Source organism: Columba livia, chromosome 17 (assembly GCF_036013475.1).
Source record: "Columba livia isolate bColLiv1 breed racing homer chromosome 17, bColLiv1.pat.W.v2, whole genome shotgun sequence".
In the NCBI taxonomy this organism is placed as follows: domain Eukaryota; kingdom Metazoa; phylum Chordata; class Aves; order Columbiformes; family Columbidae; genus Columba; species Columba livia.
Window position 1 is genome coordinate 3,475,389 of NC_088618.1, and position 27,555 is coordinate 3,502,943.

Here is a 27,555-nt window from a genome sequence, read left to right on the forward strand (position 1 = left end):
TCCGAGCCCCCGCCCCAGGCCAGCGTTAAGATCTGATAACTCAGTTAGTCATAGTTTCAGTTGTGCTGCGGAACGAAGGGCTGCGCGGTGCCGAGGCGGGCTGGTGTGCCGGGGACAGCGCCTGGAAGCTGCGGGGGAACAGGGGCTGGGGCTGCTGTGCTGCTGGGGGGTCATCAAGCTCGGGGGCAGCCCAGGGCTGAGCAGCACGTCCTGGGGTGTTTCGGCTGGTCCCTCCCTGACCGTGTGGATAATCACAGTGTGGGGAAGCAGGTGTCGGTGCTTTGCTGTGGTTTTGATGCAAAGAGCAGAGCAGCTGGGCTGCCTGCCGGGTCCTGCAGGCAGGGGCTGCCGGCGCCTTCCTCGTCCTGAGCCTGGCACAGCCATGGCCACCTGCCGGGCCAGCTGCAGTGTCCCTGTCCCCAAGCCCTGCAGTGGGCAGGGGACAGTGAGCCTGGCAGGGGAAAGGGCAGCTGGGAGATGGCATTGCTCACAGCTGGCAAAGGTCACACTGTGCTGGGGACACTCACGCTGGCAGCTCTCTCCCCCCAGCCCTGTCCCTGGGTCCTGCTTCCCTCCGCCGGACAGCACGGCATCTTGGCCACCGAAGCACTGGGGCTCACACCGCTGCCAGTGGTTATGTTTCGGGGCTTCACCAGGGCACAGCAAACGGCTCCAGCCCCAGCTGTCACGCTCGGTGTGGGGCCACCGGCACAGCGATGGGCAAAGGGGCTGAGCCACTTGTTTGCGTTGGATGGCAACGAAGGGTTGTGACACAGGGGACATGTTGTGACATAGGGGACTATCCTGTTTTCCCTTGCAACCTTCAGCAACTGGAGGGGGGGTGGAGGACTCCCACCCCAGCTCGCTATCTCTCACGGTTGGTGGCCGGACATCCTCTTTTTTATTTATTATTATTTTTAAGAAGTCCCAGCCTGCCAGCGGGGTGGCGGAGGTCATGGGTTTGGCTGGAGCAAGGCTGGGAGTTGCAGAGTTAAAGCTCCAACTTGTTTCTTGGCTTGCCACAGCCTTTTGTGGTGCTCAGTGCCGTGCGATGCCTGCCTCTCCGTGCAATTTGATAAGCCCTGGTGCTGGGACAGGGCAGGATACAGGCACCGACTGTGCGTTAACTCCTGCTGTGCTGGATGCTGCTGCTTTTCTCCAGGACCTGGGAAGCAAGGCACGGGATTTTTATCTCTCCTGGGGTACACGGTGCCATCTGTTCAGTGCAGATACCACCACAGCCCTCGCACCATGCACTCACCTTGCAGGGGTGCGCAGATCCTGGTCAAGGGCCTGATTTCTTATGTCCACGCTGGGATCAGTCTGTCCTGGGGGAGTTTGTTGTCGGGTTGAAGCAGAGACTGGGCTGGCCCTTAGGTCCAGGTTGGGTTTCGGAGGTGACACGTGGCAGCAGCATGGCTGGGGAACAGCTGCCCTGGCTCCCAGCACAAGCAAGGCTGTGTCCAGGAGCCATGGCGTGGGACTCACCAGCCCCACGGTGGCAGAGCAGCCAGGGAGGGGTTTGGGATGGACGATGGAGGTGTGCCGGGGCAGTACGTCTTCCCAGGCTTCATGTTTGGTGGTTTCTCGGCAGAAAAACCCCTAATGAAAGAGGAAGATGCTCTTAGTAGGTTAATTCCCTGCTGGTTTTCATCTTGAAGTCGCCGTTTGTGATAGTACCATCTTGCTGGGCTCATAGTCTCTTCATCCTGCACCCCACACAAGATGCAGGGATGACCTTGGGCTGTTGGCCTGATGGTGGCATCATGTGGGTGTCCAAGAACCAGACAGAGCAGCATACCCAGCTGGGCTGGCGTTGTCCTGTGGGCTGGTGACAGCGCCAGCCCCACCAGCCACCATGGGAAGGACCGGCCCTGCACCTGCAGGCGGTGAGGTTGTATTTCCCAGGAAGCCTGGATGGTCCTCACCTGGGTCACCTCCAGGAACCTGGGATGGATAGACCAGGGTCCCCGGGCTGCGGGTGTGACTCCCACCTGCAGCTGTGGGACAGCAGGTGCCCAGACACCCCCACAGAGACCACCAGGACGTGGGGCACTGACTTGCTCCTTCCTCCTCCTCCACCCTGGCAGGAGCACCGTGCTTGGTTGGCCCTGTCTGGCCAGGTTTGCCAGCCCTTGGCATGATGCCTGACCTGGGAAGCTGCTTTTGCTCCCAAGCCCATGATCAGCACTGATAGCCCAGCCTGGGACATCACCTGGCCTTCCTGTCCCGTGTGCCACCGCATCCCTGCCTGGGCTGTTCTTCCCCATCCGTAATGGGACTCTGTGCTCCAGCCCCCTAAACCGCCTTGTCACCCTGGTCAAAGTCGTCACGGGGCACACGAGGGTGGGGAGAGCTTTTGCTTCCTGGCAGGGACTAAGAGCTGCTGCCCCAGGTTCTCCTGGGCATGGAACACCTCCTGCCACCGTCCTAAAGCTCAGGGAGCACCGCTCGCCCTCCTGACGGCCTGGTGCTTGGCCAAGATGTGGCTGTGGGACGTATTTTGTTCCAGCATGGTGCCATTTTTCCCCTTGGAAAGAAAAACAGCCTCTCATAGGTCATCCCCTGGCCTAGGAAGCCATTCAGACGGGTGCTAGTGACCATATTGTTCCTGTGGAGTTTGGCTTGCACGGAGGGTGTTTCCCATCCTGCACAATGCTGCCCTTGTGCGAGCGTATCTGGTGTTAAACCCTTCTCCTCTCTCCCTCCTGCGGGCACAGGTCTCCTTGAGCATGGGCGGAACTGGTCGGCCATTGCCAGGATGGTGGGCTCCAAGACCGTGTCGCAGTGCAAAAACTTCTACTTCAACTACAAGAAGAGGCAGAACCTGGACGAGATCCTACAGCAGCACAAACTGAAAATGGTGAGACCCCCGGCTCAGCTCGCACCGGGCACCTTAGATACTTGCCAGCTTGACTGCTTCCCACAGCCAAGGGGGGTCTTTACCATCTTGGAGAAGGTACTGGAGTGAAAACTGGCTGGGCACTGTGGTTCTGTGCCCTGTAGGTACCGCTGTGACCTGCTAAATTGCTGGTTTGCCCCAAGGAAATTCAGGGATTTAGGACAAAGTGAGGAAAGGCTGGTCTGGACACAGATGTCGGTTGTCTTTGGGGCTGCGAGCACATGTGTACACCTCTCCGTGCCTCAGTTTCCCCATCAGAAGAGGCTAAGGCTGCTTCTTTTCTGGCATGCGATGCAGGCTGTGAATGAAGTGGGGCTTGTTTGGTGTTCTGGAGATAGGACGGTCTGCTAAAAGTAACTAAGGATTATAATTATTTCATTGGTAGAGTATCCTGGGGTTCCTGGTTTCTGGCTAATAGAATTCACATGGCTAAAACCCCCAAGGGGTACTTTGAAAATGCAAAGGACAATGTTCAATGCAGGAATCTCTCCAAGCAAGCTATTACAGCAAGAGTAAAAAGAAAGACAGGAAAACATTCAATGACTCACCCAGGAATTTAATATCCTAGTCAGTCTATAGGAATGAGAGAAAGAGAAGACATCGGTGATTCTTTTTTATTAATTCTCTATGCACAGAGATACTCCTGAGTTCCTATGTTTCCCTGAATTGTTTTTAGAAACAAAGCAAACAAACTATATAAAAGACCCCAAAACCGATATGAAGACTGAAATGAAATGTGCATCAAGCCCTCCAAATATGAAATGTTACATTATAAAGATATCATTGTTCATTACTGGGGAGAATCTGAAATAAGATCACACAGCTTAGCTGACAGTGGAGCCGGTGTGTATTAATTTACTCAGCTTCCTAATGTTGCAGAAATTATATCACGGAAGTGTTTTTCTGCAGAACCACATTTTTCCCTGCATCCGTCCCTCCAAGGCAGCCGCCAGTGTTCTCCCGTCTAATTGCTCGCTCTCACTTGCAGTTTATATCAGCATCATCATTTTATTTTTTGAGCATTGGAGGCTATGGGGTTCGGTTGTGGAGAAGAACAATGAACACTCAGCTGTTATTTATTGTGCTCTATTGTTTTGTGGCAACAGCAGATGCCAGAAAGCTGAATAAAATAAAAGAACAACTGAGATTAAATTGCCATAGACCTTCCTTCCCGACTCCTAAATATATTCACAACCTCACCGAGCCTCCAAATCTCATCCTATACCCTGCAGTCAGCGTGACCTCTGCGGAGGAAGCACATGGCGAGCAGCGTGGCATCGCCTGGTTTTGCCGTGACACCCCCAGATTATTCCCTGACCTCACTACCAACAACTCTTGCTGTTCATGTGCTGGGAAACACAGTGGCTCTGCTTTTCTTCCTCTTGCTAAATGAGAATAAACTCAATTAGCAGATCTCATTCGTTTCCCAAATGGGGCTCATTAATATCGTAGCCTCCTCTTCCAGGTAGGTGTGACACTGGGTTCGGCAGCGTGTAGGTGACTCGGAGGGGCTGCAGGGACGGGTTGGTGGCAGTGAGGCACGTGGGATGGGAAACAGAGTCTGGCAATGTCCCGCTGTCCCCAAAACATGGTGCAGCGCATTGCGGAGCAGGATGACCCCTGGGTGACAGGGGGGCAGCTCCTTGTCTCCTTGTGTGCTGAACCCCAGCTCTGGGGATGGGGGAACCCTTCTTCTGAACATCCAGCATTTGGAAGGAGAAGGGTTTGGGTTGCAACAGGCAAGGTGTCCGGCGCAGTGACCCTCTTTTTCTACCTCTCCAAAGCCCATGTGCTCCATACCCTCCCACATCCTGTGTTCTGGGTTTTAATTTGAAGACCAGTCCTTTTTCTGGAGAGGTTCTGCCCTGAGGAAGGAGCACAGAGGGGCTGGGGCTGTGTCAGCACATGGACCCCATTTTCCTCTCCTCTGAGCTGCTCAGTGCCCACAGACCCTTCTCCAGCCTCTTCCAGGAGTGGAGTCCCGGCTCCAACCAGTTCCTCACCCCTGCAGCCATCTGCACCGTGGAATAGGACCCTGGTAGTGGTGGGTCAGGGTCAGGCCACCCTGAGACCTCGCGTTATCTGCCCCGCTGTGTGTTTTGGCTGGGTTTCACCCAGCGGCTCAGACGTGTCCCAGGCATCAGCGTCACTTCGCCTTGACCTTCTGCGCGCTGCGCTCTCTAATCTCAGTGTTTAAGGAGAGCAATGCACTGGGGTACATGGTGTCCTCGGAGCTGCTCGTTTTGTTAGCAGTTGGAGATTAGGTGCTGTCTTCACCTGGAGCTCTTTGCAGTGACTTTGGTCTAGTGACTGCTAGAGGAAGAGCTGCCCGTCCAGGCTGGGGGTCAGTGTGACGGGGCTGCTTGGGGACCAGGAGGAGCAGGCATGGAATGACCCTTCATGCAAGGTTCAGTGTCCTATGTGCGGCCTGTCTCCTCAGTGGTCTTGGCAAGGCAGCCTGGCCAAGTGGCACTGAGTCCTGGATGCTTCTGCAGTGGTGGCAGGTGGAGAGCAGAGACCCCGTGGACTAGTACAGCACAAAATGAGCATCAACGTGCCCATGGCAAATGGTGCAGGCACCTTCCTGTGGCTTTGCCGGTAATCTCTTGGATTAAGGGTACGTTGTGATGATGGGAAACACCTGGTCCCAGAGACTCTTCCTTGTCCGCCACAGTCATGTTTAGGCTCCCATGTCAGCCATGGGGGCCGTGGGACTGCTTAGAGCAGAAGAGGGGCCTGTTCCTGGGCAGGGTGCCAGGAGCAAGCTGGAGCTGTTCATGTTATAAGTGGCGAGGTGGTGGCCTGAACATATCTCTAGCTGTAGCCAGGATCTGCTGCCCAGATTTCACATCATCTTCTCTAAACACCAGCGGTGGGGTCTGCCAGGAGAGGGACCCCCGGTGTCCCCAGGGCAGCTGGCTGCTCCGCTCCGCCGGCCCCAGGCTCTGGCCAAGTCGGTGCCGGGGCAGGGGCTGGTTCCCGGCTGATTCCCCAGCGAGGAGCCCGCGGTTGAGTCACCGACCCGTGAGTAAGAGCCAGAGAAGTCTTTGCCATAGTAACGTCGGCGCTTTGTCACCACGTTAGTGTGATGGGGAGCTGCTGCTTCAGACAGAAACGTGTGGTTGCTGAATCGCTGCCGGGACGGGCACGGGCACCACGGAGCCCTGCCGTCCTCCTGAGCCTCTCCAGCCTTCACGCAGCCCTTTCTCAAGTGCCTTTTTCCCCTCTCTCTTGCCCAGTTTGATAAAAATAGATTTTGAGCAAGCAGTGTTTCCAAGCAAAAAAAGCAGTTGTATTTGTTTGTTTTATCTGGAAGTTTTTTAAAGGATTGAAAAGTTGCGAGGGGGAGGGAAGGACGGGGGGACCAGCTCTTCCCAGCACAGAGATCCAGCAGCAAAGTTAACGTTTCCACCACAGCTTTATCTTTTCATCCATGTAAATAAACGTCCTACACACGTCATTCGTGTGGGGTTTGCAGGGAGAGCCGGAGATGATGGGCCTGTTCCTACTGGTAATATTTACTCAAGCAACAAGAGCAGGAAACAATAGCAAAGCCGAGACTTTTCCTTTAGGCTGGTGGGATGGAGCAGCCGTTCCTGCCCTCGTGGCTGTGGCACATGCCGCAGCGATTGGGGATGGGGCTGTCCCAGGGCAGGACGGGGCACGGTGCAGCTCACCATCGGGATGCTGTGCCACACGGAGCATCCCCACCAGCAACAGCCTCCTCGGCATGGGAGTCAAAGTCCTTTGGCAGCACCTGCCATAGGGGACATGAAAGCTGGTGCATGAAAATATTGGCTGGGGCATATCTGGGGTGACAGCTTTGTTATCTGCAGATGGGTGTCAAGCTGCGGCCACACGTGTTTGTGTAGCTGGAGGTGGTGCCTGGAAGTGCGCAGGATGAACATGTCATATCACGTAATGAGCGGACATGGGACCAGCAGGCTCTTGCCAGCCTGGTGCTGGTGGCTTCTGCGCACGTGTCCTTTGTCTGTGTGTCCCTCATCCATGTGTCCATGCCACCCCTCCCATGGAGGCTCGCTGGTGCCTGGGGCTCCATGTGGAGCTGTACTGGGTATTACACCGTGGTCAGAGTTTTTTGGCTGGGTGAGACCATGCTGCTGGGCTTTCAGCGGTCAAATCTGGTGCGAAGGACTGATTTTCAGAGGGCTTACCCAAGGGGACGGTGGTGGGTTTAGCATCCCTCTCAGCCCTTCAGGCAGGACCAGTGCTGTCTCTTCCCCATCCCTCTTGTCTTTCCTTCTCACTATCCTCTGCCTCTTCCCCAGGAGAAAGAAAGGAACGCCAAGAGGAAGAAGAAAAAAGGCACCGCCGTTCAAAACGAAGAAGCCGCCTTCCCTCCCGCAGCCGAGGACGAGGAGATGGAGGTGTCGGGGACGAGCGGCAATGAGGAGGAGATGGCCGAGGAGGCGGAAGGTGAGGCTGGGGGGGCTGCGGCAGGGGGGACGCCCTGTGCTCTCCCAGCTTTGCTGCACGGTTGTAGCAGAGGCACTGTGCACAACTGCTCCGGCTGCAAACATCAGCGCTCATGGGGGGTCACGTCTGTCACCCCAAAGCCACACCGAGGTGATGGCATCCCGCCACACAAGGCGCTTGCGGCCTTTCAGATGGCTCCAGCTTTCACGCTTGCGAGGAGCGCCCTGGATCGCTGCCCTCCTCCCATGTCTGTCTGGAGGACGTTTATTTTGGGAAGGTCGTGCAATGCGGGAGCTGTGACTCCCGCTGGCCTCTGCCGTGGCTACTGGGCACCCGTGGGCTCTCGAGGAGCTTATCGTGGGCTCAAGGAGGGATAACCCACTAACGTTTGTGTGTGCCCGTCCCGTCATGGCATCGCTGCCTCTGCTGTCCCAGCTGGTGGAGCCGGCGCTGCCAGCAAAGGTGGGGGAAGCCACGGCTCGCCACGCTGAGGCTGATGTACCTTGGTGGGTCTTTTCCTCCTCCTTTCCCTTTCAAGGCAGCATTTTCCTCCTTCCCAGCCATACCAAAGAAAGGAAACAACTTGAAAGTGACAATTTTCAGCTATTTATCGCTTAGAAAGTGCGGCAGCGAGTTTGGAGAAAATGTGCATAATTTTCCAACAATAGCCCCATTTGACTTTTGTCAAAAGTAATTTAATAACTTAACCAGTACTGCTGGCACCACGCTGGTTCCTGGCCTTAGCACCCAGGCTAATGGGACTCGAAATGGGAAATCTTTTCAAATCGTTGTTGCGAGTGACTCACTACGAGGCAGATTCCAGGTAAACCTTTGTGTGAGGTGATACGTGACTCAGAGGCACAAAGTCAAAGGTAGTTATTGCTCTTTGTAAGAGTGCCTGAGAGGAAACAGTCATTTGGAGATTAGAGACAGATCTCTTGACACGCTCCTGAGCCTTATGCTCCGAGTCTCATCTCTGGTTCTACAGCTGGGGTTGGCAGCGGAGCTGAAGAAAGTGAGTATAGGTTGGAGAAGACAAATCTCTGATGGGCACGGTGCATTTTCAAGCCAAGGAAGGATAGATGAGCTTTTGGGACACAGTCCCTCTGTGCCACCAATCTCACCAGTGTTTGTAATCTGTGCTGCTATGGAGAGACACAAGTCAAGGGTTGTGCAGGGGTAAGCCTTTGGGCAAGACCGTGAGAGCCATGCCTGGCCAGGGCATGCTGAGGTGGGACTGTGGAGGTCTCCTGATGCTCCTGGACATGTTTGTCCAGTGAAGGTTTGGAGGGAATGATCCTCTCATCAGATGTAGAAACAACCTCTCAGCAACACCTTCACCTGCTGCAGTGCATGGACACTTGTGCTCCCAGCTCACATCAAGCCATTGATGGCAGATTTGAGAATGATCCTTTTCATGTAATAATTAACCCGTCCCGCAGCACTGCCAGCACTTTGCTTTCACCAACCTTGACCTCCTTCCTTCTGCCAGCAGCAGCTTAAATAACAACAAACAGGCGCAGTGTTTTGGGATGGTCCCCAGCTGCCCCGGGGTGGCAGAGCCAGGGACACGGGTGACATAAGTCCGTGAGCAGGGTGCCAGCGAGGTGCCTGGCCCCACGGGTGCAGAGCTGATCCCGAGCCATGGGTGAGAGGGTGAGGAGGGAGCAGGTCCTGCAGGTCCAGCCAGCAGCCAGGCTTTTCTCTTAAAGTCCAGCTTCCCAGTGGCTCTGTCTCCAGGCTTTTGGGCATGTGGTTTTGTGTTTGGGTGGGGGTTAACAACAGTTGCCATGCTGGGCAAGCAAAGAGGCCCCCAGAGCATCCCTTTACTCAGCAGGCTCTGGATCCGGGGATCCCGGCGCAGCTCTCCCAGCCCCGGGATTGTCTCCCCCTCGGAGGAACGAGGGCGTTCTCCTCCCATGGGAGGGGGCGGAGGCAGTGATATGGGAAGCGAGAATCTCGGGCTGATCCTTATTTTTATTTCTTCCCTTTTCTCAGCTGCAGTAAATAACAGCTCCGACACCGAGAGCATTCCCTCGCCAAGGCCTGAAGCCAAAGAAGGAGGCGAAAACGGGGCCAAGGCACCACCCGGGCCAGGAGGTGACTCGGGCGCAGAACCAGCAGTCAAGTTGGAAGAGGCTCCTACACCCCCCGACGCTCCCCCCGCTCCCCCCAACAACCCCGCTCCTGCATCCAGCCCATCGCCCGAGGCAGCTCCCGAGCCGCCCAGCAGCGAGGAGAAGGTGCAGGAGGAGCTGGTGGTGGACGTGGTGAAAACGGAGGAGCCGGAGGAGAAGGTGAGCGAGGAGCCCTGCAAGAGCGAGGTGAAGAAGGAGGAGAGTGAAGACAGCCAGGAGAAGGACAAGGGGAATGACAAGAAGGCGGAAAGTGGCGTTGGTGGCGGAGGGACAGCAGGGACGGAGGGGACGCCCAAGGCTGAGAAGAAGGAGAGTCATAAAGGCAACAAAGGTGCCGGGGTGAACCCCGACAGCGACTCCAGTGCGACCTGCAGCGCGGACGAGATGGACGAGCAGGATGCTGTGGACAAGAGCAGGTAGGAGCAAGGGGGAAGGCTCCTCCTTGGGAATGTCGCTGCTCAGGTGCTCCCCCAGGCAAAAGGATGTGGCCAGCTGTGTCCTCATGTGGCCATGACCCGTGGGCCATCGTTTGCAAAGGGGCCGTGGCACAACAGGCGGTGCGATGTCCCAGCGTACAGGTGCCACCGGGCAATGGCCGCGGGCAGGTATTGGGTGCAGAGCCGCTGTGTCTGCCGGTGGCAGCCCAGCTGGGTGACGCAATGGAGGGGGACATGCCCTCCGGGACAGCGGAGTTGTGCCAGAGGCACAGGCTGGTGCATCTGGGGTTGGGAACGGTTCCTGTCTGAGTTGACACTGGCAGGGAAGAAGCCACATCAGGGACATATTCCCAATGCAGATAGGGGGTGAGGTTCTCCTGTGGTGGAGATGCTCTTTGGATCTGTAGGGGTGAATGACCCATCCTGGCCATAAAGGGAGGAGAACGGGGTGTGCTGTGTGAACTTTTCTGGGGTGTCACCGGTTCTGAGCTGCTGTGGCCCCAAGTCCTTCAGGCACCTCTGGGAACAGCAGCCGTTCATGGCCCTTCATGGGTGGCTCTTGGGACAGGAAGGGGAAACGCTGGCCCCTTTCTTGGAGAAACGTCTTGCTCCCCTCCCAGCTTTTCCCACAGAGCCCTCCCCACTCGAGAGCCTCACAAATGGGGAGAGAGGTTCCTGGTTTTTAAAGAATATATATGAATACATGCATCTTTGTAGCCCTGATTTTTCTAATGGCTTCTGCTTCCATCCACGCTGGCTCCTGGTGCCAGGTGGGACTCCTGAGTCCATCCCACCATTGCATGTAAGGACAGCAGTCCCCAGCCTCAGAGCTGGGCTGGAACTGGGGGCTGGTGTCCCGCATCCAGCGTTCTGCATCCCACATCCCTCCTGTGGGCTCGCAGGGACCAGTTTGACAGCGAGACGGGTGCTGTCAGGCCGGGTGGGCTGTACGCAGCGCCGTGGGACGAGTTGGTCAGGAGCCATCGTGCATCCCCACCACCCTAACAGCTCCGCGCTTTCCCTGCAGTGGATGCAGGAGCCGGTGGGTGATCCTGTGGGATCCCTGAGGGTGCAGCCCCTCTGGCTGCCGAGCAGCTGGAAGCAGCGGTGAGGATGCCGAGGGGGGTGTGGATGCCGCTGGCCCCGTCCCCGTCCAGGGCTGAGGCCTCTTGGCTGCTGTGCTCCTCTCCAGCATGGACGGGGTCCAGCACCACCCCTCTCCTCCCTCCCAGACGGGAGAAAACCTCCCAGTGAGGGAGAGTGGGGCCAGTGGGGCCACACTCCTCCAGTTTAACATTAACCCAAAAACGGGGCAGCAGCAGCTCGTACCCACTTCTCAGCCGCAGAGGAGCAAGTTGCCTTGGGAATTACTTTTTCATCCCCAGGTCCTCGCTGAATCAGCGCCTATCTCGCTTTTCAAACAGTTACCAGCTTCCAGGAATATTAAACATTAAACAGGTGTCCCTCAGCTCCCAGGCTGCTCCTCTTATCTGGCGTGTTGGTGAAGTGTGGTGACGGCAGAGCCTGCCAGCTTGGGAAAGCTGCAGCCAGCGCCTGGCTCTGCCCGGGAGCACCCACAGGGTCCATCCACAGCCCAGTCAGAGGTTTCAGCACTGTCATGCTCCTGGTGGGGACTCTGTCCCCTTCCCCAGTGTAGCTTTGCTCCCTCGTGTTTCCCCCAGCTCGCGGGCGGTTGCCGCAAACCCGCTGCTGCAGCGTGACTCGCCACGAGCGGGACGAGGCAGCCGGGATGCCGCGTGAGCCGCCCCGTCACCGCATCACCCGATGCTCACCCGCCCACCCAGCACCGGTGGGGTGTGGGTGCTCTTCCCTGCGCTTGTCAGAGCTCCGAGCTGTCCGCGGCGTCTCCCAGGAGGGGATGGGGTGCCTGGGGTGTTCCCGTGGCAAGAGGGAAGGGGGTGCTGGACCCCGGTAGCTGGTGGCGCTTGCTAGCCTCTGGAAGGACAGGCTGTTGATCTGTGTGCCCCGCTGCTGAGGAGGAGAGTGGTGCTGAGCACAGCTGCGGCTCTGGAGATGTGTCCCGTGCCGCTGGCAGTGACAGTGACATGGAGCTGGGTCAGCGCTGCCGGGTCGGTCACCTCCTGGTGAGCACCAGGACCTGTCTCAGCCCCAGGGTGACGTGTCAGTGTGACCAGCCTGGCAGTGCTGGCCTCGGAGGTGAAGTGGCAGGAGAGGAGCTCTTGGCCAGCACCTGGAGCCGGCTGGCAGCCTGCACTGGCTGCCCTGCCTCCCAGATGAGGCTTGCCCAGAAAAATTGTCCCTTTTTAAAAAATAATTTTTAAAAGATTGGCTTGTTTTGGGCAAAATCAGAGCCCAGAGTGCCAGGGAAGCGGGTCCAGGGCTGCAAACACGGGCTTTCCCCATCTCAGCAGCCGCAGAAGAGCAGTGCTGCAGCTCAGCACGGTGCCGAGGTGTCAGGAGCAAGTGCTGGGTGTCCTTGTCCCCAGGCACATGTCTCAGCAGTCTCTGTGGCATCGCACCCTGCTGGGACCCCCATGTCCCCACAGCAGGGCTTCACAGCACCCGCATGGCCCCGTGGGCAGACAACATGGCAATTCTTCGGGGAGCAGCTCATATTTGTTGCCTTTCACCTGGTCTCCTAACCCAAGCACCCCAGTCCCAATCCAGAGGTGGGTCCCTGTCCCCTCTGATGCCAGGCACCGTGCAGAGCAAGAGCTGGAGCCATCGCAGCACCAGGATGAGTTTATTCCCCGCACACGGCCCCGCCACGCTTGTTTATTCATCCAAGGGTGAGCATGGGATGACCTTGAAATTTATAGGCTGAACAGAGCGGTGAAATAACAGCTAAAATAAACAAATCAAGCTGTAAAGCTGGAAAACTATGAACTGGCTTCAACAGGCTGAAGTCAGGAAGGAGAGAAAGCGGAGATGGCCTGGAGAGATGTGGTCCCTGTGGTCTCGGCATGGGCTCGGGAGCTGGACGTGGCGAGGATTTGACCCGTGCGTTTCGCACGGCTCTGTCCGCACCCCGTTTTGGTGGCACCATGGAGATGCCCATCCACGCCGTGTGTTTGCACAGGGGCTCGGTGCGGCCATCCCACTGTCTGCCGGGGAACAACAAATGGGGAGGGCACAGGGCTGAACACCAAATCCCATCCAAATCCAGCCTCTCGTCTTTCCAGTGATCTGAGCGTCCTGGCCACGTGCACGTGATCGCTTGCTCAAGCTTTAGCACCTTGATAAAGAGCATGAGGCCGATCCTGAGCACCATGCGTGATCTCCGGAGAGTGGCCTGGTGCCCAAATGAAATCTGAACTGGTCACCCTGTGCTATAACTCCCAGTCTGGGCTCCAGTTCGTTCCCCTTGGGTTTATTCTGGAAAACAGCAGCAGATTTGCCAGAAATAGCAAGAGTGGGGGATGAGGGCAAGAGGGTTCAAGGGCTGGTTGAGCTTGGATGTGATGGTCTCGTTTAAGCATGGAGCTCTGGGGGCTTGTCTTCTCTGGAAAATGGGATTTGAATCCCATTGTGCTGTCCACCTGCCTTCACCCTTTTCATCCCACAGCAAAGCTGCCCTGGGTGTTGCTGGGCGGGGAGCTGTAGCGGGGAGCAGTTCCCCTCTGTGCCTGGTCTCGGAGCCCAAAACGACCAGAGGACACCTGCAGCCCCCAAGGTCAAGGTGCCAGACACATCCGCAGCAGATCCCTCGTGCTTTGCACAGCACGGTAGATTCTCCTACAGAGCAACCTCCTGAGGGACAAGCATCCATCCTCATGGTGGTTGCTGAGGTCTTGGGGGTGCCGGTTGCCATCTAGAGAGGTTTGGGGCCAGGGCCGCAACTTGCAGGGCTGGAAGCCCAAGCACATGATTTATTGCAGAGCCCGGAGTCCCAGCAGCGAGCAGTGATCCAACATGCTCCTCTCTGATGAATGCGATGTCCTCTAGGCTTGGCAGCATAAAACATGGTGCAGGACATGGGGTAATGATGGGACATGGAGTTTTTCCATGGAATTGCCCGGTTTACACGTGTGTTTTGTGCCCAGGTTGCTGTCCCCCCGGCCCAGCCTGCTCAACGCTGCCAGCGATGCCAGGCTGAACTCCTCGCCGCAGAAGCCGCTGGACCTGAAGCAGCTGAAGCAGCGAGCGGCTGCCATCCCTCCCATCGTGAGTACTCCACCGGCGAGGGACGGGACCGGGAGCACAGCGGCTACGTGTGCCATATGCATGTTGGGTTAGCGGCTGGACTCAAGGATCTTAGGGTCTCTTCCATCGGGCTTTCTCCTACGTGCATCAGGGTTGTGAGGATGCACTTACCCCCGTGGATGGCCGAGCTCGTGGTCCGCAGAGAGCTGAGCCAGGGTGGTGTGAGCTCCCCAGCACACAAGGTGCTCCCTGGGCAGAGCGCGTTCCCAGCTGCTGGAGCATCTCTGCCAGCAGTGTTTGGATGTCCCTTGAGCTCTTTTATCAGAAAGTTGTGGGAGGTCTGGACTGAAAAAGCTTCTTGCCACATGACTGCTGCCTCCCGTTGCTTTAAAAAGCGATTGTGCACCTTCCCAGCCCTGTGCTTCTCTTCATGTCATGCTTGAAGGGTACCACATGAGAAGCATTTCTGCTCTTCCTCCTCCAGAAGCTCTGCTTGGTCCCTCTTTTTGACTGCCAGGAGCCAGAACGTGTATTCTCCAAGGCTGACGGTTCCTTCTGGCTCCATGGCTTGGGCTGTGACGAAAAGAACCCTGGTATCTCCAGGGTCAGCACCAGAAGAGCAGCATCGTGGGGCGTGGAGGGAGGAAAACCCTGCTTTGGGGTATTGAGTACTCAGGGAGGACCCTTTCCTCCTGCTTTTTCAGTTTCCCGCGTTACAGCTTATGATGTGGCTGCTGGAATGTAACTTCTGGCAAAAGTTACAAGCACTTAACTGTGGATTAGAGGTTTCCAACAAGGGAAGCCTGAGGCCCTCCTGTAGTGTCACCAGCAGAGAGCTGATACTCTTTGTTGTGGGCTTTTTTAATCTCCAGTGAGCTTTGGAGCCCTGTTTGGGCTGGTAAGACTTGCGGTGATAGAGTGGGACAGGTGCTTCTCGGAACACCTTGATGCCTCCAAGACCGTTACAGATGTCAGCAACTGTTGTTGCTTTGCAGATCTCCGAAGGTTTCTCGGAGGGGATGTTGCAGAGTGGAAGTGTGAAGCCTCCGGTGCCTCCCCATGCCCTGGCCCTCTACCAGCAGCAGATCACAAAAGCCCACGAGTCTGCCCGCGAGGACCTGCCCCCAAACAAGCTGTCGCAGCCCCAGCAGCAGCAGCAGGTGGAGAAGGAGCAGCCGCCGAGCAGCAGCCCCAGGGGAAAGAGCAGGAGCCCCGCTGTCGGTGACAAGGAAGGTAGGAGGGTGTGCGTGTCGCTGTGTTTATCCGCACAGAAACGCCCGGTGCGTGCAGCTGTACACAGCCACTTGCTTTCCTCCTCGTCAGTGTAAGCTTGCTCCAACCCTTGAAAGCTCTTTAATAGTGTCTTGAAGCAGGACCAGAGAGCCATGGCTAATTTCCCATGTTCATTAGACAGTACATCATGTCTCACTGAGCCTCCAGCAAACACCGGGCCAGTGTTGAGCGCTGAGGAGGTGAAGATTGCCTTTATTAGCGGCTCTGCCATTCACTGCAGAGCAAAGGGGCCTGGAGATGTGCCAGGGCTCCGGGTACAATGGCTCTTTTCTACCTTGCTGGCTTTCTATAAAGAATGCTTTTAATGCTCTGCGGGGACCATTATTTCATTTAAAATCAATGCTAATACTGTGACTCGGAGTCCAAAGGTTCCTGTAAAGATTCCCAGTGCTTTCTCCCCCGAATAGCTCTGATGTGGTTTGGCTGCCTAATGAGCAATTCAGAGTTTCCCACTGTAGAGCATCTGAAGTGTTATTAGCTTGAGCACCTGGGGATCAAGGTTAAGGAGAGACGAGAAGTCCTGATGAGACCATCCTTTAAATGTGGTTTTAATCTGACTGTCAGAGTCTGTTCCAGTTCACAGTCTGTGTCCCTGCCCCTCGTAGCTAGCCTGTGTTTCAGCTGCATGTGACAATGAGACACTGTCACCAACAGCACGATGAGAGGAGCAGGGAAGTCTGGCTGGGTGGGTGGTGTGTCCCCCAGTGCTGGATCCTACGTGAGGATGGGTGCAGCTGCAAAAATGACCTGCTTATGTGTGGAAATGGAAGGTGGAAGACACTGCACTGATGAGCCAGATCTGCACTGGACCTGGGCTGTGATCTTTGCTGGAAAATCACTGCATTAGTTCACCCTCCGGCAGCCAGGATCTCAGCAGCCTGCTCTGCAGTGCCCAGGGCCAAGTATTTATTCCTCAAGCTGTCATGTCCCTCTGGACAGAAGGACGTGCTTGCAAGTATTGTTGATTTCTGGAACTTGGTTAAATTTTCTTTAAACACTAAGGAGCAGCATGTGTGCATCACACCTCCAAAATGTTTCGTATATCAGCAAGGAAGGTGACTGCTCACCTTGAAAGAGGGGGAGTTCCCCCCTGAGAGGTGGTGCTGGTCTTCTCTGTTCATGGGGGGAACAAATCTCTCATTTGGGAACTAGCAGGTCTGCAAGAGTCACCTTGAGGGGAGAAATCATGTCCCCTGTAGCGCTGGTTTTGGTGCAGGTGTGGACTTGGGCAGCTGCTCAGTGCTGTGTCTGTCTCTTGGAGCACATCTCAGCTGCAGATCAAGGGTTAGAGGGGAGATAACCAGATAGTCCTGGCAAATCTGTTTATGTCCCTTCCCTCCTCTGCTCTCCAAAGCGCCCCAGTGAAGTGGCAAGCATCCAGACTGCAGACACTGTGCTGCCACAACACCTCTCCACGAACCTCGTGTTAAATGGGAGAGTCCAGCACAGCCCCAAAGCCTCCAGGAGAGCATCCCCGTGCCAGCCCCGCCGGAGCAGGTTCTCCCGTTCCTCCCCTGCTCGATAAGAGAGCTTGAACTCTTGCAGCTGCTCCAGAGATCAGCGTCCTTCACGCCGCTCTGGAGCCGCTTCAAAGCCAAGTCTTGCACACATCCTGGCCCAGGCGTTGGCCGCCTCACAGCCGCTGGCAGCGGCCGTATCGGCTTGGAGAGCGGCCAGCCCGGCCGTACCTTCCCCAGCGCTGCCCTCCCCTGCCTTCCAAAACGAGCTGCTAATTGCAGGGCCAGGCAGAGGCAGGCAGCGCTGCCTGCATCCCACCGGCGGGCAGACAGATCCCGTTTCCCCTTGCCGAGTCGCCGTCGGGCATATCTTTGGTTATCGCTCGCCGGTTTGAAAGCCAGCGCTGTGCTTTGTGTTGATTTAGTTGTGTTTCGTTTGGCCTTTGTAGGCGATGGGGAGCCAAGAGCATTAATTTGGATGACGGATTGTATAAACTCTGACTCTTTCGCTCCCATTCCAGGGGCTTGATAAACGGTAATAGGAACTTGCTCTTCCCTGCCTAAGTGCTATTTTATCAAAAGCTGGCTGAGTTATAGCCACCCTCTAATGCGGGGGCAATTAGGAACTGGCTGCGTTTCACAGGCTGGAGAGACAGGGAGGGGAGGGGACGGCTCCCACGGGGAGGGGAGGAGGACGGGGCTCTCCAGGAGCCATCCAGGGTGCACGTAGCCTTGGCTGACGGTGTCTTGGCATCCAAGAGCATCTTCAGCCAGGGCATCCCAGCGCCTTTGGCCCCCGCGCGAACAAAGCCAAGCGGGGCTGAGCTGAAGTGTAGAAAACCAGGGAGCGTAGAGTGTCTTCATTGATCTGAGGGATGTGCTTGGATTCCCCCACACTGGCAGGGCGAAGGGATCCGCTCTGGGATCCAGCGTGGGGAGAGAAGAGGCTGCAGGCGGGGTCTGGCCCCAGCAGGTTCAGAGGTGCGAGTGCCCGGACACCTCTGCCTGCCGAGAATGGATTTCTTCTCTCGCTGAAGGGGACAAGAATAATCTCCCAGCTTCTGAGCCCACGGAGCATTAATAATGATAATGCAGTAAAGCCTCATTAAATTGGGCCTCTGATAATCTACTTGCCTTGTTACTAGGCTTAGCGGGATTCAGGCTTCTATTTTTATCAAAAATTGATGGTTAAAGGCTGAGTTCGTTTGCAATTGCTATTGTTTACTGTCCAGTTTCTAATTTCTGGTCAATGCAGACATTACATGTGTGGGTCTGGAGAAAAAAGGCAATGCAAAATTAAGCGTTTATCGATTACAAGCAAATCCTCACAAACCTGCCCATAATCTATCCCAAAAAGCCTTCTCATCTGTCTGCTGAGCAAAGCGTGAGAATGCATTTGGGGTGGAGCTGGTGGAGATGAAGCCCCTCGTTTCCCAGCACCCTGCAGAGCCTGGCAAGACTTGGGCATCCCCAGCACAGCTCCTCTGTCGTCAGGCACTTCTTGGCCTCTGAGCAGCCTTTTTATAGCCAGGGTGAACCCAGCCTGACATCCACTATACCCTGAGCCAGATAATTTCAGGAAGCTTTGCTGCCCCAGCCCCGGTGCCTTGCAGAGGACCAGCAAGCCACCCCAGTCACCGCAGAGGCATCTGGTCATCCCTCAGAGCCCATCTTGATCTTCGTTTGCCTTTGACAGTATCATACTGTGCAGCTGTCCTAAGTGTTCGGAGAACATCTGGTCACTTCAGGCACTGCTCATTATTTCATTGCTGTCCAACAAGCTCATGCCATTATTTCTGGCCACTTCCCACAGCCTGCAAATGGTTTATAGCCCGCAACTGTCCTTTAATAGCAGCTGAGCTTTCATATCACGATGTGACATGGGGATGAGCCGGTGCCTGCTGGATGTCCCCCATGCCCTGGAGGGATGCCAACGTTGGTGCCTCTTGGCTTTAACCTCAGCAAAGGGTTGGGCAGGATCACCGTGAATGCCCCAGCCCTGCAGTGGTGGCTGATGTGGAGCAGTGGGTGCAGCAGGAGCTGCCCGGGAGCCCTGGTGAGCAGCTGGGACGTGAGGAGCTGGGCGCTGTGCCGGTCCCTGTGACCAGCTGCACGCCGCACGCCGTCTCTCCTGGCTGGGGTGGGGTGTCCGTGGGGGTCCTGGCTGGCACCGAGCACCGACAGTCACCAGCACAGACACACATCCTCCCCGCTGCGCTTTGAACATCTGACTAAAAGAAATGGTGTCAGATCCATGTAGGGACACTGAAGCTTTTTCTTTTTAGTTTGGTTAGGGAGTTCAGCCCACAGCTCCTGGTCAGGTCAGACTGAACTGAAGCCTCTTCCCACACCAGGCACTGGCTCTGGCTGCGCTGCCCGTGCCCGCAGAGACCCCTCACCCATGGGGGCCGCTGAGCATTTCTGCTTTATGTTCCCCTTGCAGAGAAGTCCCTGCATTTCTCATCCATCGCAGAGGCTCAGAAGCTGAGCACGGAGCTGACGTGCTGGCCCCCTGTCCTGTCCTACACCCGGGATGTGATAAAAACCTCTCCCCAGGCGGAGCCCCACTTGTTCCAGTATAACCCACCAGGCAAGTACAAGCCATGTGGCATGTGCCCTCTGTCCCGATGCAGGGCCGAGCACAGAGACTGGCATTGTGGCCAGGATCACAGGTCATCCTCTTAAATAAGTGCAGCTTTTTTGGGGGGAGCTAAGAGAGAGGGTTCAGCAGACACCTGCTAACCCCCTGGCTTTGGCCAAGCATGGGGATCCCTCGCTGCAAACACAGTGGTCTGAGGATGCTCGTGCAGCATCCCTGCGCTGTCCATCTCCAGCAGGAGGGTAGACAGGTTGGGTGCAGAACATCCTCTGGCTGCAAAGGGAATAACGGTGGTGATTTAAGTTATTCTGGTCCTTTCCAAAACAATCGTGTACTTGGACCCTAGTGCAGGGGCACAGCTGGGCAGTTCACCACATCCAGCGCCTGCTCTGTCCCTTGTCCCTTTCCTCTTCAGTAGCTGCATCCACTCTGCCTTCCCTTGGTCTTGCTAATGCTTGTGTTCTCCGCACAGGACACCCCATCCCGCTCAACCTGCATGAGAGCTCTCGCTCGGGGCTGCAGAGACTAGCAAGCATCTCCAACCCTCCTCCCCTGATCTCCTCCACCAAGCATCCCTCTGTGCTGGAGAGACCCGTCGGATCCATTTCCCAGGTAGGGTTGTGGGGTGTGAGGGCTGGGGACACCTCGCAGGGACCGGCAGCTGCTCCCTGACTCCCCTCTCGCACCACAGGGCATGCCCATCCAGCTCCACACGCCCTACAGCTCCGAGCACGCCAAGGTCCCCGCCGGCTCCATCGCCATGGGCCTCCCGCTGACCATGGATCCCAAGAAACTGGGTAAGAAATTTGGAGGCGAGTGATTTCCCACGTGCTCCAAGCAGGGAGCGAGCTCGCCGGCGGCACAGCGGAAAGGAGGAGCACAGGACGCGGCAAGGGAGCGCAGAGACCTGCTAAGAGGATGAAAGGATTAGTCTGTCGGGAGAGCAGAGACACAGGGAGCTAAATTTGTGCAGTATAGGAAAGCATCAGCTTGGTCGGGGACACATCCCAGCCTATAAATACCCTCCAGCTAATAGTGTGATCGAAGGAAGGAAATATATATTGCCGCTCTCCAGGCCGGTAGGATAAAGAGTAAATGGCCTGAAGTGAACAAAGAAAGTGTTTAGTCTGCAGATTTGAGAGCATTTCTTAGCAACAGGAGGGGCTGGAGCAGGACCGGTCTGTGGGGCGGGGAGCTGGGCCCTATTGCCCAGCGTGCATGAGTCCCATTATAAACCAGCACTGGGTTTTCAGTGCCAGCCTGGTTCCTGGTGCAGTGCCTTCACCAGGCTGAGAACAACGATTTGGCTTTGCTCGCCAGCGCTTGTGTGTCCTGCCAACCGCCGCTGCCTTGGCGAAGGCCACCGCAAAGCGATGGGGACACCGAAGGTGCCGAGGAGGTGCTGACCCAGAGGTGAAAGGATGGAGCAGCTGCGGGCTGCAGCCCCATGCCCTGTGCTGATACGTGGTTCATGTTTTCCAGTGCCTTTTCCTGGAGTAAAGCAGGAGCAACTTTCTCCTAGAAGCCAGGCCAGCCAGCCGGAGAGTCTGGTTCTGCAGCCATCCCAGGAGGGCTCCATCCTGCGGGGTGAGGAGCGGGAGGGAAGGGTGCTCCTTTTCTCCAGCATTGCCAGTGGGGTGGCAGAGAGATCTGCACAATGTCTCAATGTTTCTAGCCATCTCCCCGCGTCAAAGCTTCAGGCTTTGATCCTGGTGGAGGTTTTGTGTTTGCCCCAAAATCTGTTGGTTATAACAAAGCAAGACCTGTTTAAAGGCTATTAATTCATTTTCAGGCTCTTCACTGTTGCTGCTGCAGCTGGGCAGGCACCACATTTCATTTAAATCCAGGCATCCTGTGTTTCTTTCCCCGGTAGCTAGACAGAAGAAAATAAATGCAAAGGTGTTGCTTTTAAGGGCAAATTCTGGTTCGTGACCCCCCCAGCTGAGGCAGTGGGATGCAGGGAGTGCAATGGATTCGCTCCACCCAGCACAAATAACACACAAATGAACTCAAACCACCCCAAGCTGCATCTCACCAGAGATCTGCTCGGATCACATCAGGGGGGGCTGAGATGGGCTGTGCTTTCTCCCAGGCCTGTAAATCTGCCCAGCACCTCCACAAAGGCAACAGAGAGTTGATCACCTCAAAATACCCTTTATTTTTTTTCCCAGCTTGCAGGACTCGGTCCCTCAGGTGCTGGGTGGGGAGGACTCTGCAGGCATGGGGTTGAACACTGGTGTCTTGGAGGGCTTCCCCTCCAGTCCCTCAGCTTGCTAGAGATTGGGTCGAATCCTGCGCTTAGTCATTGGTGTCAGCCCCACGGTTTTGTGCTGAGCAGCAAATCCAGCCACCAGCTCACCGGCTTTGTGTCCTTACAGGTACTTCCCTCAGCTCTGCCTCAGGAGGGAGCATCACCAAGGGAACACCTACGTCCAGACCCCCGCCGGAGTCACCCATCACCTACCGAGGGTCCATCACACACGTAGGTCCCTCGTCTCTGGCGGGTTTTGCTTCCCGGGTGCTGGATACGGGGTTCAGGGGGTTGTGGGATGCGCTGAGCGTGCGGCGTGGGGCTGCGATGCTCCTGTCCCACAGAGCACCTCAGAGAGGTCTGTGGCCAGAGCCTTTGCAAAAACCCTCCAGCTTGGCACAAACCCTGTTCCATGAGCTGAGCAGAGCTCAGCCAGCAGCGTTGCAGGGCCTTAAAGCACATCCAAACTCTGCTTTGCTTTCCTGAGCTGTCAGGAACAGAGGCGAAAGCAGCTTTAAATGGCTCTGGGAAAATAATCTTGCCAGTGGAAGAAAGTGGAGCGGAGAGAAGGAGGAGACGGGTGGAAAACCCTGACCGGGCGGAGGACAGGAGGAGGCTGTGAGGTGCATGTAAGGGAGTGAAGGCCCCTGCCAAGGCTGAGCTGCTGTGCTCAGGTCCTGGTCCTGCCCAAAGCTTCTCCTGAGCAGGAAGATACTTTGGCCTTAATCTCCACCATCCATCTTCAGAAGAGCAGCTGGCAAGCGGGCGATAGTTTTTTGCAGTGTGAGTTATTGCTCATCTGGTAACAGAGCGGAGAGCATTAAAAAAGAAAAAAATCTGTTTCCCGTGGGGATTTTATCTGGCCATCATTCAGATATTTAAAGCCACTTGCACTCAGATTTTTTTTTGCCTGTGTCCTTCAGGGAGGGTGAGCACGTTCCCTTTGGCCCTGGGGACCTGAACCTGAGTGCTGGCCCAGAGCAAAGCTCATCTCGCCTGGTGCGCTGCGTCCAGCAGCTGCCAGGAGCGGCTGCTCGAGGGCTGTAAATAACCCACACAGCTCCGTCCCCTCATGTGCCCCTGCAGCAGCTGTGGGCAGCAACGGGTGGGCATGAAGGGTCTGGAGCAGCATGTACCAGAGATCACAAGATAAGCAGAGTTTGCCAAGACACTATTTTACATCCATCTAAATTGCTTTGGCTTGGGAATAAGGTACTGAGCTCAGACGCAGGGCAGTACCTGCTGCTGGCCCAGCAGCCCATGTCCCTCTGCCCCCTCTGGGGAGAAGGAGCCCCCCGTTCTGGCAGCAGCTCCGGGTACCAGAGCTGACATTTGATCTCAGATTAGTCATCCAGTTCACAGAAGAAACATCTTGAATATAAGCTCTCTGCTCTGAAGCCATCTGTCATCACCTGCTTTCAAATCCCCTCAGAGCACGTCCGCGGAAGGAAGGTGACTTACCTGGGGCTGCGAGAGCTGGGACCGGGTGTGCTGCAAGGGCATTGAGCCATCAGAACACTGAGCCGTCAGAGTGCTGAACCTGCGTGCTGGCACGTCCTGGTGGCTGCAGCGGGGTTTTGGGGACCACTGGTGATGAGAGCAGGGACATCTCCATGCTGGGGTGGGGAAGTGGTCTGTGCTGGCACAAGCTGGGAGCACCAGCAAAGACATCGCTTCCCTGAGCTTCCCACGAGCATCAGTCCTGGGGCTGATGGGGTTGAAGCAGCAGAGTAGGCGGGCGTCAGGCGAGAGCTTGGCTCTGACAGCATCATCATCGCTGCCATCCCAGCAATGGGGTGGGAGACTGTCACCCTGCAGTGGCTGTTCGCAGTTGGTGCCAACAGGTTGTGATGGCAGAGGGGTGTTAATCACCAGTGTCATCTTCAAGGACACCCAGCTCTGGGTGTTTTGAAGGGGATTCAGAGAGGGGCAGGTGGCAGTGAGCTGCATCCGTGTACCTGTGGGGAAGAGAGGTTCCAGTTCACACCAGTTTGTGTAAGGAGCCTGATCCTGTTGAAGAGCTAACTGGAAAGCTTCGCTCCCTGACCTGCTGTGGGACCGGGCTCACTGACACCTGCCGTGTCACCTAGGCATGCTGCCAGCCCCCATAGCTCTCAGAAAGTCACGCGTGCTGCCAGCAGATGTGACCTGGCTGGGCAGGACATCTCTGGAGCTCTGTACCAGGCTGGGAAAATAGGCTGCAGGGAAAAGCTAATGCTCAAGCAGTCCCAGCTGTCACCGAGGTGTCCCCAGGAGGGCACCAGCCCTGTCCCCGCAAACCCATGGGGTGGAAGCGAGCTGGGTAGCTTATTCCGAAACACACAGGTGGTAGAGTTGCTATTTTGGGGATCCATGCTGTCCTCACCCTCCATCTCTTCCCAGCAGCCTCGCACAGATCACATACCTTTTTACCGCTCCTCGTTATCATCCTCATCAATAATTAAGCCGCGAGTCCCTCACTGTTGGCTGCGCGGAGGCCGGGCGCGCTCTCCCTCCCGCGGGGAACAGCCTGTCCCTGCGCGCCCGCTTGCTTAATTGCTTGTGACACTGTTAAATATGGATCTTGGTGGCTTTCCAAGGGCACCCCGGCAGAAGTGCTGTACAAAGGAACCATTACCAGGATAATCGGAGAAGACAGCCCCAGCAGAGCAGAGAAGGCGCGGGAGGATGCCATGCCCAAAGGACATGTCATCTACGAAGGGAAGAAAGGCCACGTGCTGTCCTACGAGGGTAAGTTGGAATTCTCGGCCTTTTAGGGGGGTTTGTGCCGTCGGAGCTGGGAGTCGGGAGCTGTTCGAGCAGAGCCTGATGAAGTGCAGTGGTCCAGCCTAACATCTTTACTTCCAGCATCGTTTCTCTCCCTTCCCATCGCCCCTGCCCACAGCCCAGCTGCGTGTCCCTCTGTCCTGGGTGGTTGTCTTGCCTTGAAGGCAGCTTTGCTGGTGGGCAGGGGTGCGATGGGACTGTGGCCATGGACAGGGTCTCTAGTTTTGGGGAGCAGGAGAGAGGAGAGGACCAGGCGGGAAGGTATTGCCTTCATCCTTAGCACCCATGTGCATGGGGGTACTGTCCAAAAACACTATAAGAGCATCCTCCATGTCTTGGCCCCATGTCCTTGTGGGTTAAAATACTGGTGTGAGCTCTGTTGTGCATGCGGATGGCTGTCCTCGTGTGTCACCTCTCTTCTCAGTTGCATTTCAAGATGGCTAAGGAGCAGATCCTGACCTCAGCAGGTGTGTCTGTGCTGTCTGATCGCTCTGCCCCCATCCCCAGGGCAGAGCATCCCTTTACCCTGCCCAGCAGCCCGGGCCTGCAGTCGGTCCTGCAGGCAGAGGGTGTCTAGAGGTCCCTTTCCTCTTGCCCACAAGTGCAGGCAGCTGGTTTCATCGCAGACCAGTTACTTCATCTGAGGCCAGAGGCAGAGGGGTCAGGTCAGGCCACAGGGGACAACTCACAAGCTTCAGCTGATGCCACTTCTGTATGTGCCCTGGGACCACAGGGACCTCTCAGGACAGGGCTTTGCCTGGAGCTGCTCATCCTCCGCGTGGAAACCAGCTCGTCCCACTCCTGCCCGCGTTCCCTGTCAACTCTAGCCCAGATCAGAACTGTCACCGCGGGAGACTCATGTCTGGGCGCCCTTTGGGACAGTTGGCAGCGCTCAGACCATGGAGGAGACGGGAAGCATTTCAGGACTTGTTTGTGCAAGAAGCTATTTTAATCTCCTCTGCCTGAGCTTGGAGTCGAATGAGGTTGATCTCAGAAACGGTGCAACCAGGGCAGCAAAGGAGACCGGCGGCCCAGGCTCTCCCCATTGCACTTGTGGGTGCCAGCCCATCTCCTGGCCTGCAGCCTGAGGCCGTCGCCTCTCATCCTGCCTCCTGGGGACAGAGATGAGGAATTAGTTCCTTCCTCCCCATGGCAGCCTTTTACATGCTCGGAAGCGTTTATCGCGTCTCTCCTGCTCCTGCAGCCTGGCCAGCCTTGCTGCCTCTCTCCTTCCCCCCATGCAGCTTTGCAGCCTGAAGTGGAAGAGTTAAAAACAAAAATTAAATAAGAAAACTGAAATTGTTAGTGATTATGAATTTTGGCAAGCAGAAAAAAAAAAATTGCAAATTCTTTAGTGTCATGAGGGTGCTTAAAATAAAAGAGCTGTAATGAGGCGAGATCCTGTAGCATGTGCGAGCTGAATTGTGCTAGATTGGTTATTCTCATGCTGCATATGATTGCTGATGGCTTCTGCAAGGCAAGGGACGTGGTTCTGGAGTGATTTGCTTTCTGTTCAGTCTCTCTTCTCTCTCACGTCCCCGCCCTGCTTCCCAGCGGTACAAATGGTGCCCAGGACCATGTCCCCTTCTGCACAAGGGCTGTTGGCAGCAGATGTGCCTTGATGACAGGGTGCGGGCACATCGCTCCACATCTGCCGCAAGGTGCTGGGCTGATTCTGAATGTCACCCCCAGATTTTTCCAGTCAAATGAATCTGAAGTGAAGGACTAGGGACAGATCCCCCTCTTGTTTTCCCGCACACAGCCCCCAACACTTTCTGGACTGAGTGGGGGCCAATTGCAGAAACCAACAGTGGGTGTGAAGTTGTAATAATCCCATTGTATTAATTACTGGTTTTGCTGAGGACTTTTGTTCCCAGTTATCCACAATGGAATTAATGTTTTTAACGTCTCAATTTTCCCTAATTTTATAACCACCTTCTTTGCCCACGAAGAGGAGGAATCAGGGCACTGGCAATCTGTGGTCAGGCCAGGAATGATGGGCAGAGGCATTTACCTCTCCAAGCCATCATCCCCCCTTGGAGCTTGATACATAAACAGAAGCATTCGGCAGGATCAGGAGCTGCCTGTAAATTCCCGGCTCACTGCACATGATGGGCAAGATGCTGCCTGGGCTGTGCTGGCAGCAGGGAGGGGGCTCTTGCTCAGGACATTGTCCACTCTTGGTTTGCAGAAGAATCTGCTCCAGGCTGGGACAAGTAGGCGGCCAGTGGCCTCCCATCACGCTGGTTGTTGCTCCGTCACTCCTGCGTGGGACTTTTCGCCGTCTCTCCCAGTTCTTGTGCGCGCTCGCCGTTGTTCCAAGGGAATCGTTCTCAGCTTTGCCTCTCCCCCACCCCTTTTCCCTGATTTTCTCACCCAGGGAGTGTCTCAGCAAATGTTAAGGCTGGCCAGGATCCCAAACAGTAGGTGTCTAGCAAAAGAATCAAAACAAACAGAGGAAAAAAAAAAATCCCCAGACCCACAAGGCCAAGTTCAGTGGAACCGCAGGCGCTCGCCCCAGCGCCGCGCCAGCCTCCGTGGCCCAGCAGGGAGGGAGGGAGCGCGACACCATGGGCGGGTGCTCCTGCCCGAGTGGGAGGCAGAGATGGGGAGTCTGAGGCAGGCAGGGAGGGGAGGAAACACCAGCTGAATTTCTTGGAAGCCAACGTCATGCGATGGTCCTGACATTGCGGAGCGGTAGCCAGTGCTGGGATGGGATCTGAGCTTCCAGCAATACACCCAAACAGCAGTAAATGCCCTCCCTGGGCCAGTGCTGATTTTCTGTGCTCCTGATGGTGTTTCTCGGTGTTCCCTTCCCCAGGTGGAGTTGCTGCTTCTCAGTGTCCCAAAGAAGACAGCAGGAGCTCAGGAGCTTCTCATGAGACCACAGGAACCAAGCGGACCTACGATATGATGGAGGGGAGGATCAGCCGGGGCTTATCAGCTCGTGATACCTTATCTGCCAGCATTGAAGGTGGGTTTGGGTGAAACCTTGCACCCATGCTGTGTTAGCAGTGACCTGCGAAGACCCCAGCTTGTCTCTTGTCTGCATGATGCACCTTCCCCTGCCCGTGTTTTGGCAGCGCTTAGCTGGGACCATGCAGCACATCCCAACAGGGCAGCATCTGACCAGCATGGGAGAGCAAGGGA

The 27,555-nt window shown here is 56.1% G+C and overlaps 1 protein-coding gene across 28 annotated transcripts in view; it reads left to right on the forward strand.

Annotated features, from left to right (window-relative positions):
- The window catches only part of NCOR2 (nuclear receptor corepressor 2), a 214,985-nt gene that overhangs the window by 166,394 nt on the left and 21,036 nt on the right, over positions 1-27,555 (forward strand). For all 28 annotated transcript variants that reach the window (XM_065033392.1, XM_065033393.1, XM_065033382.1 and 25 more), the window contains 12 exons: positions 2,721-2,863; positions 7,192-7,339; positions 9,338-9,893; positions 13,940-14,060; positions 15,035-15,272; positions 19,233-19,379; positions 19,861-20,000; positions 20,080-20,185; positions 20,871-20,975; positions 21,767-21,870; positions 24,219-24,369; positions 27,227-27,379. In XM_065033392.1, the coding sequence (XP_064889464.1) occupies positions 2,721-2,863; positions 7,192-7,339; positions 9,338-9,893; positions 13,940-14,060; positions 15,035-15,272; positions 19,233-19,379; positions 19,861-20,000; positions 20,080-20,185; positions 20,871-20,975; positions 21,767-21,870; positions 24,219-24,369; positions 27,227-27,379 (2,112 nt within the window). The remainder of the gene's footprint in view (positions 1-2,720; positions 2,864-7,191; positions 7,340-9,337; positions 9,894-13,939; positions 14,061-15,034; positions 15,273-19,232; positions 19,380-19,860; positions 20,001-20,079; positions 20,186-20,870; positions 20,976-21,766; positions 21,871-24,218; positions 24,370-27,226; positions 27,380-27,555) is intronic.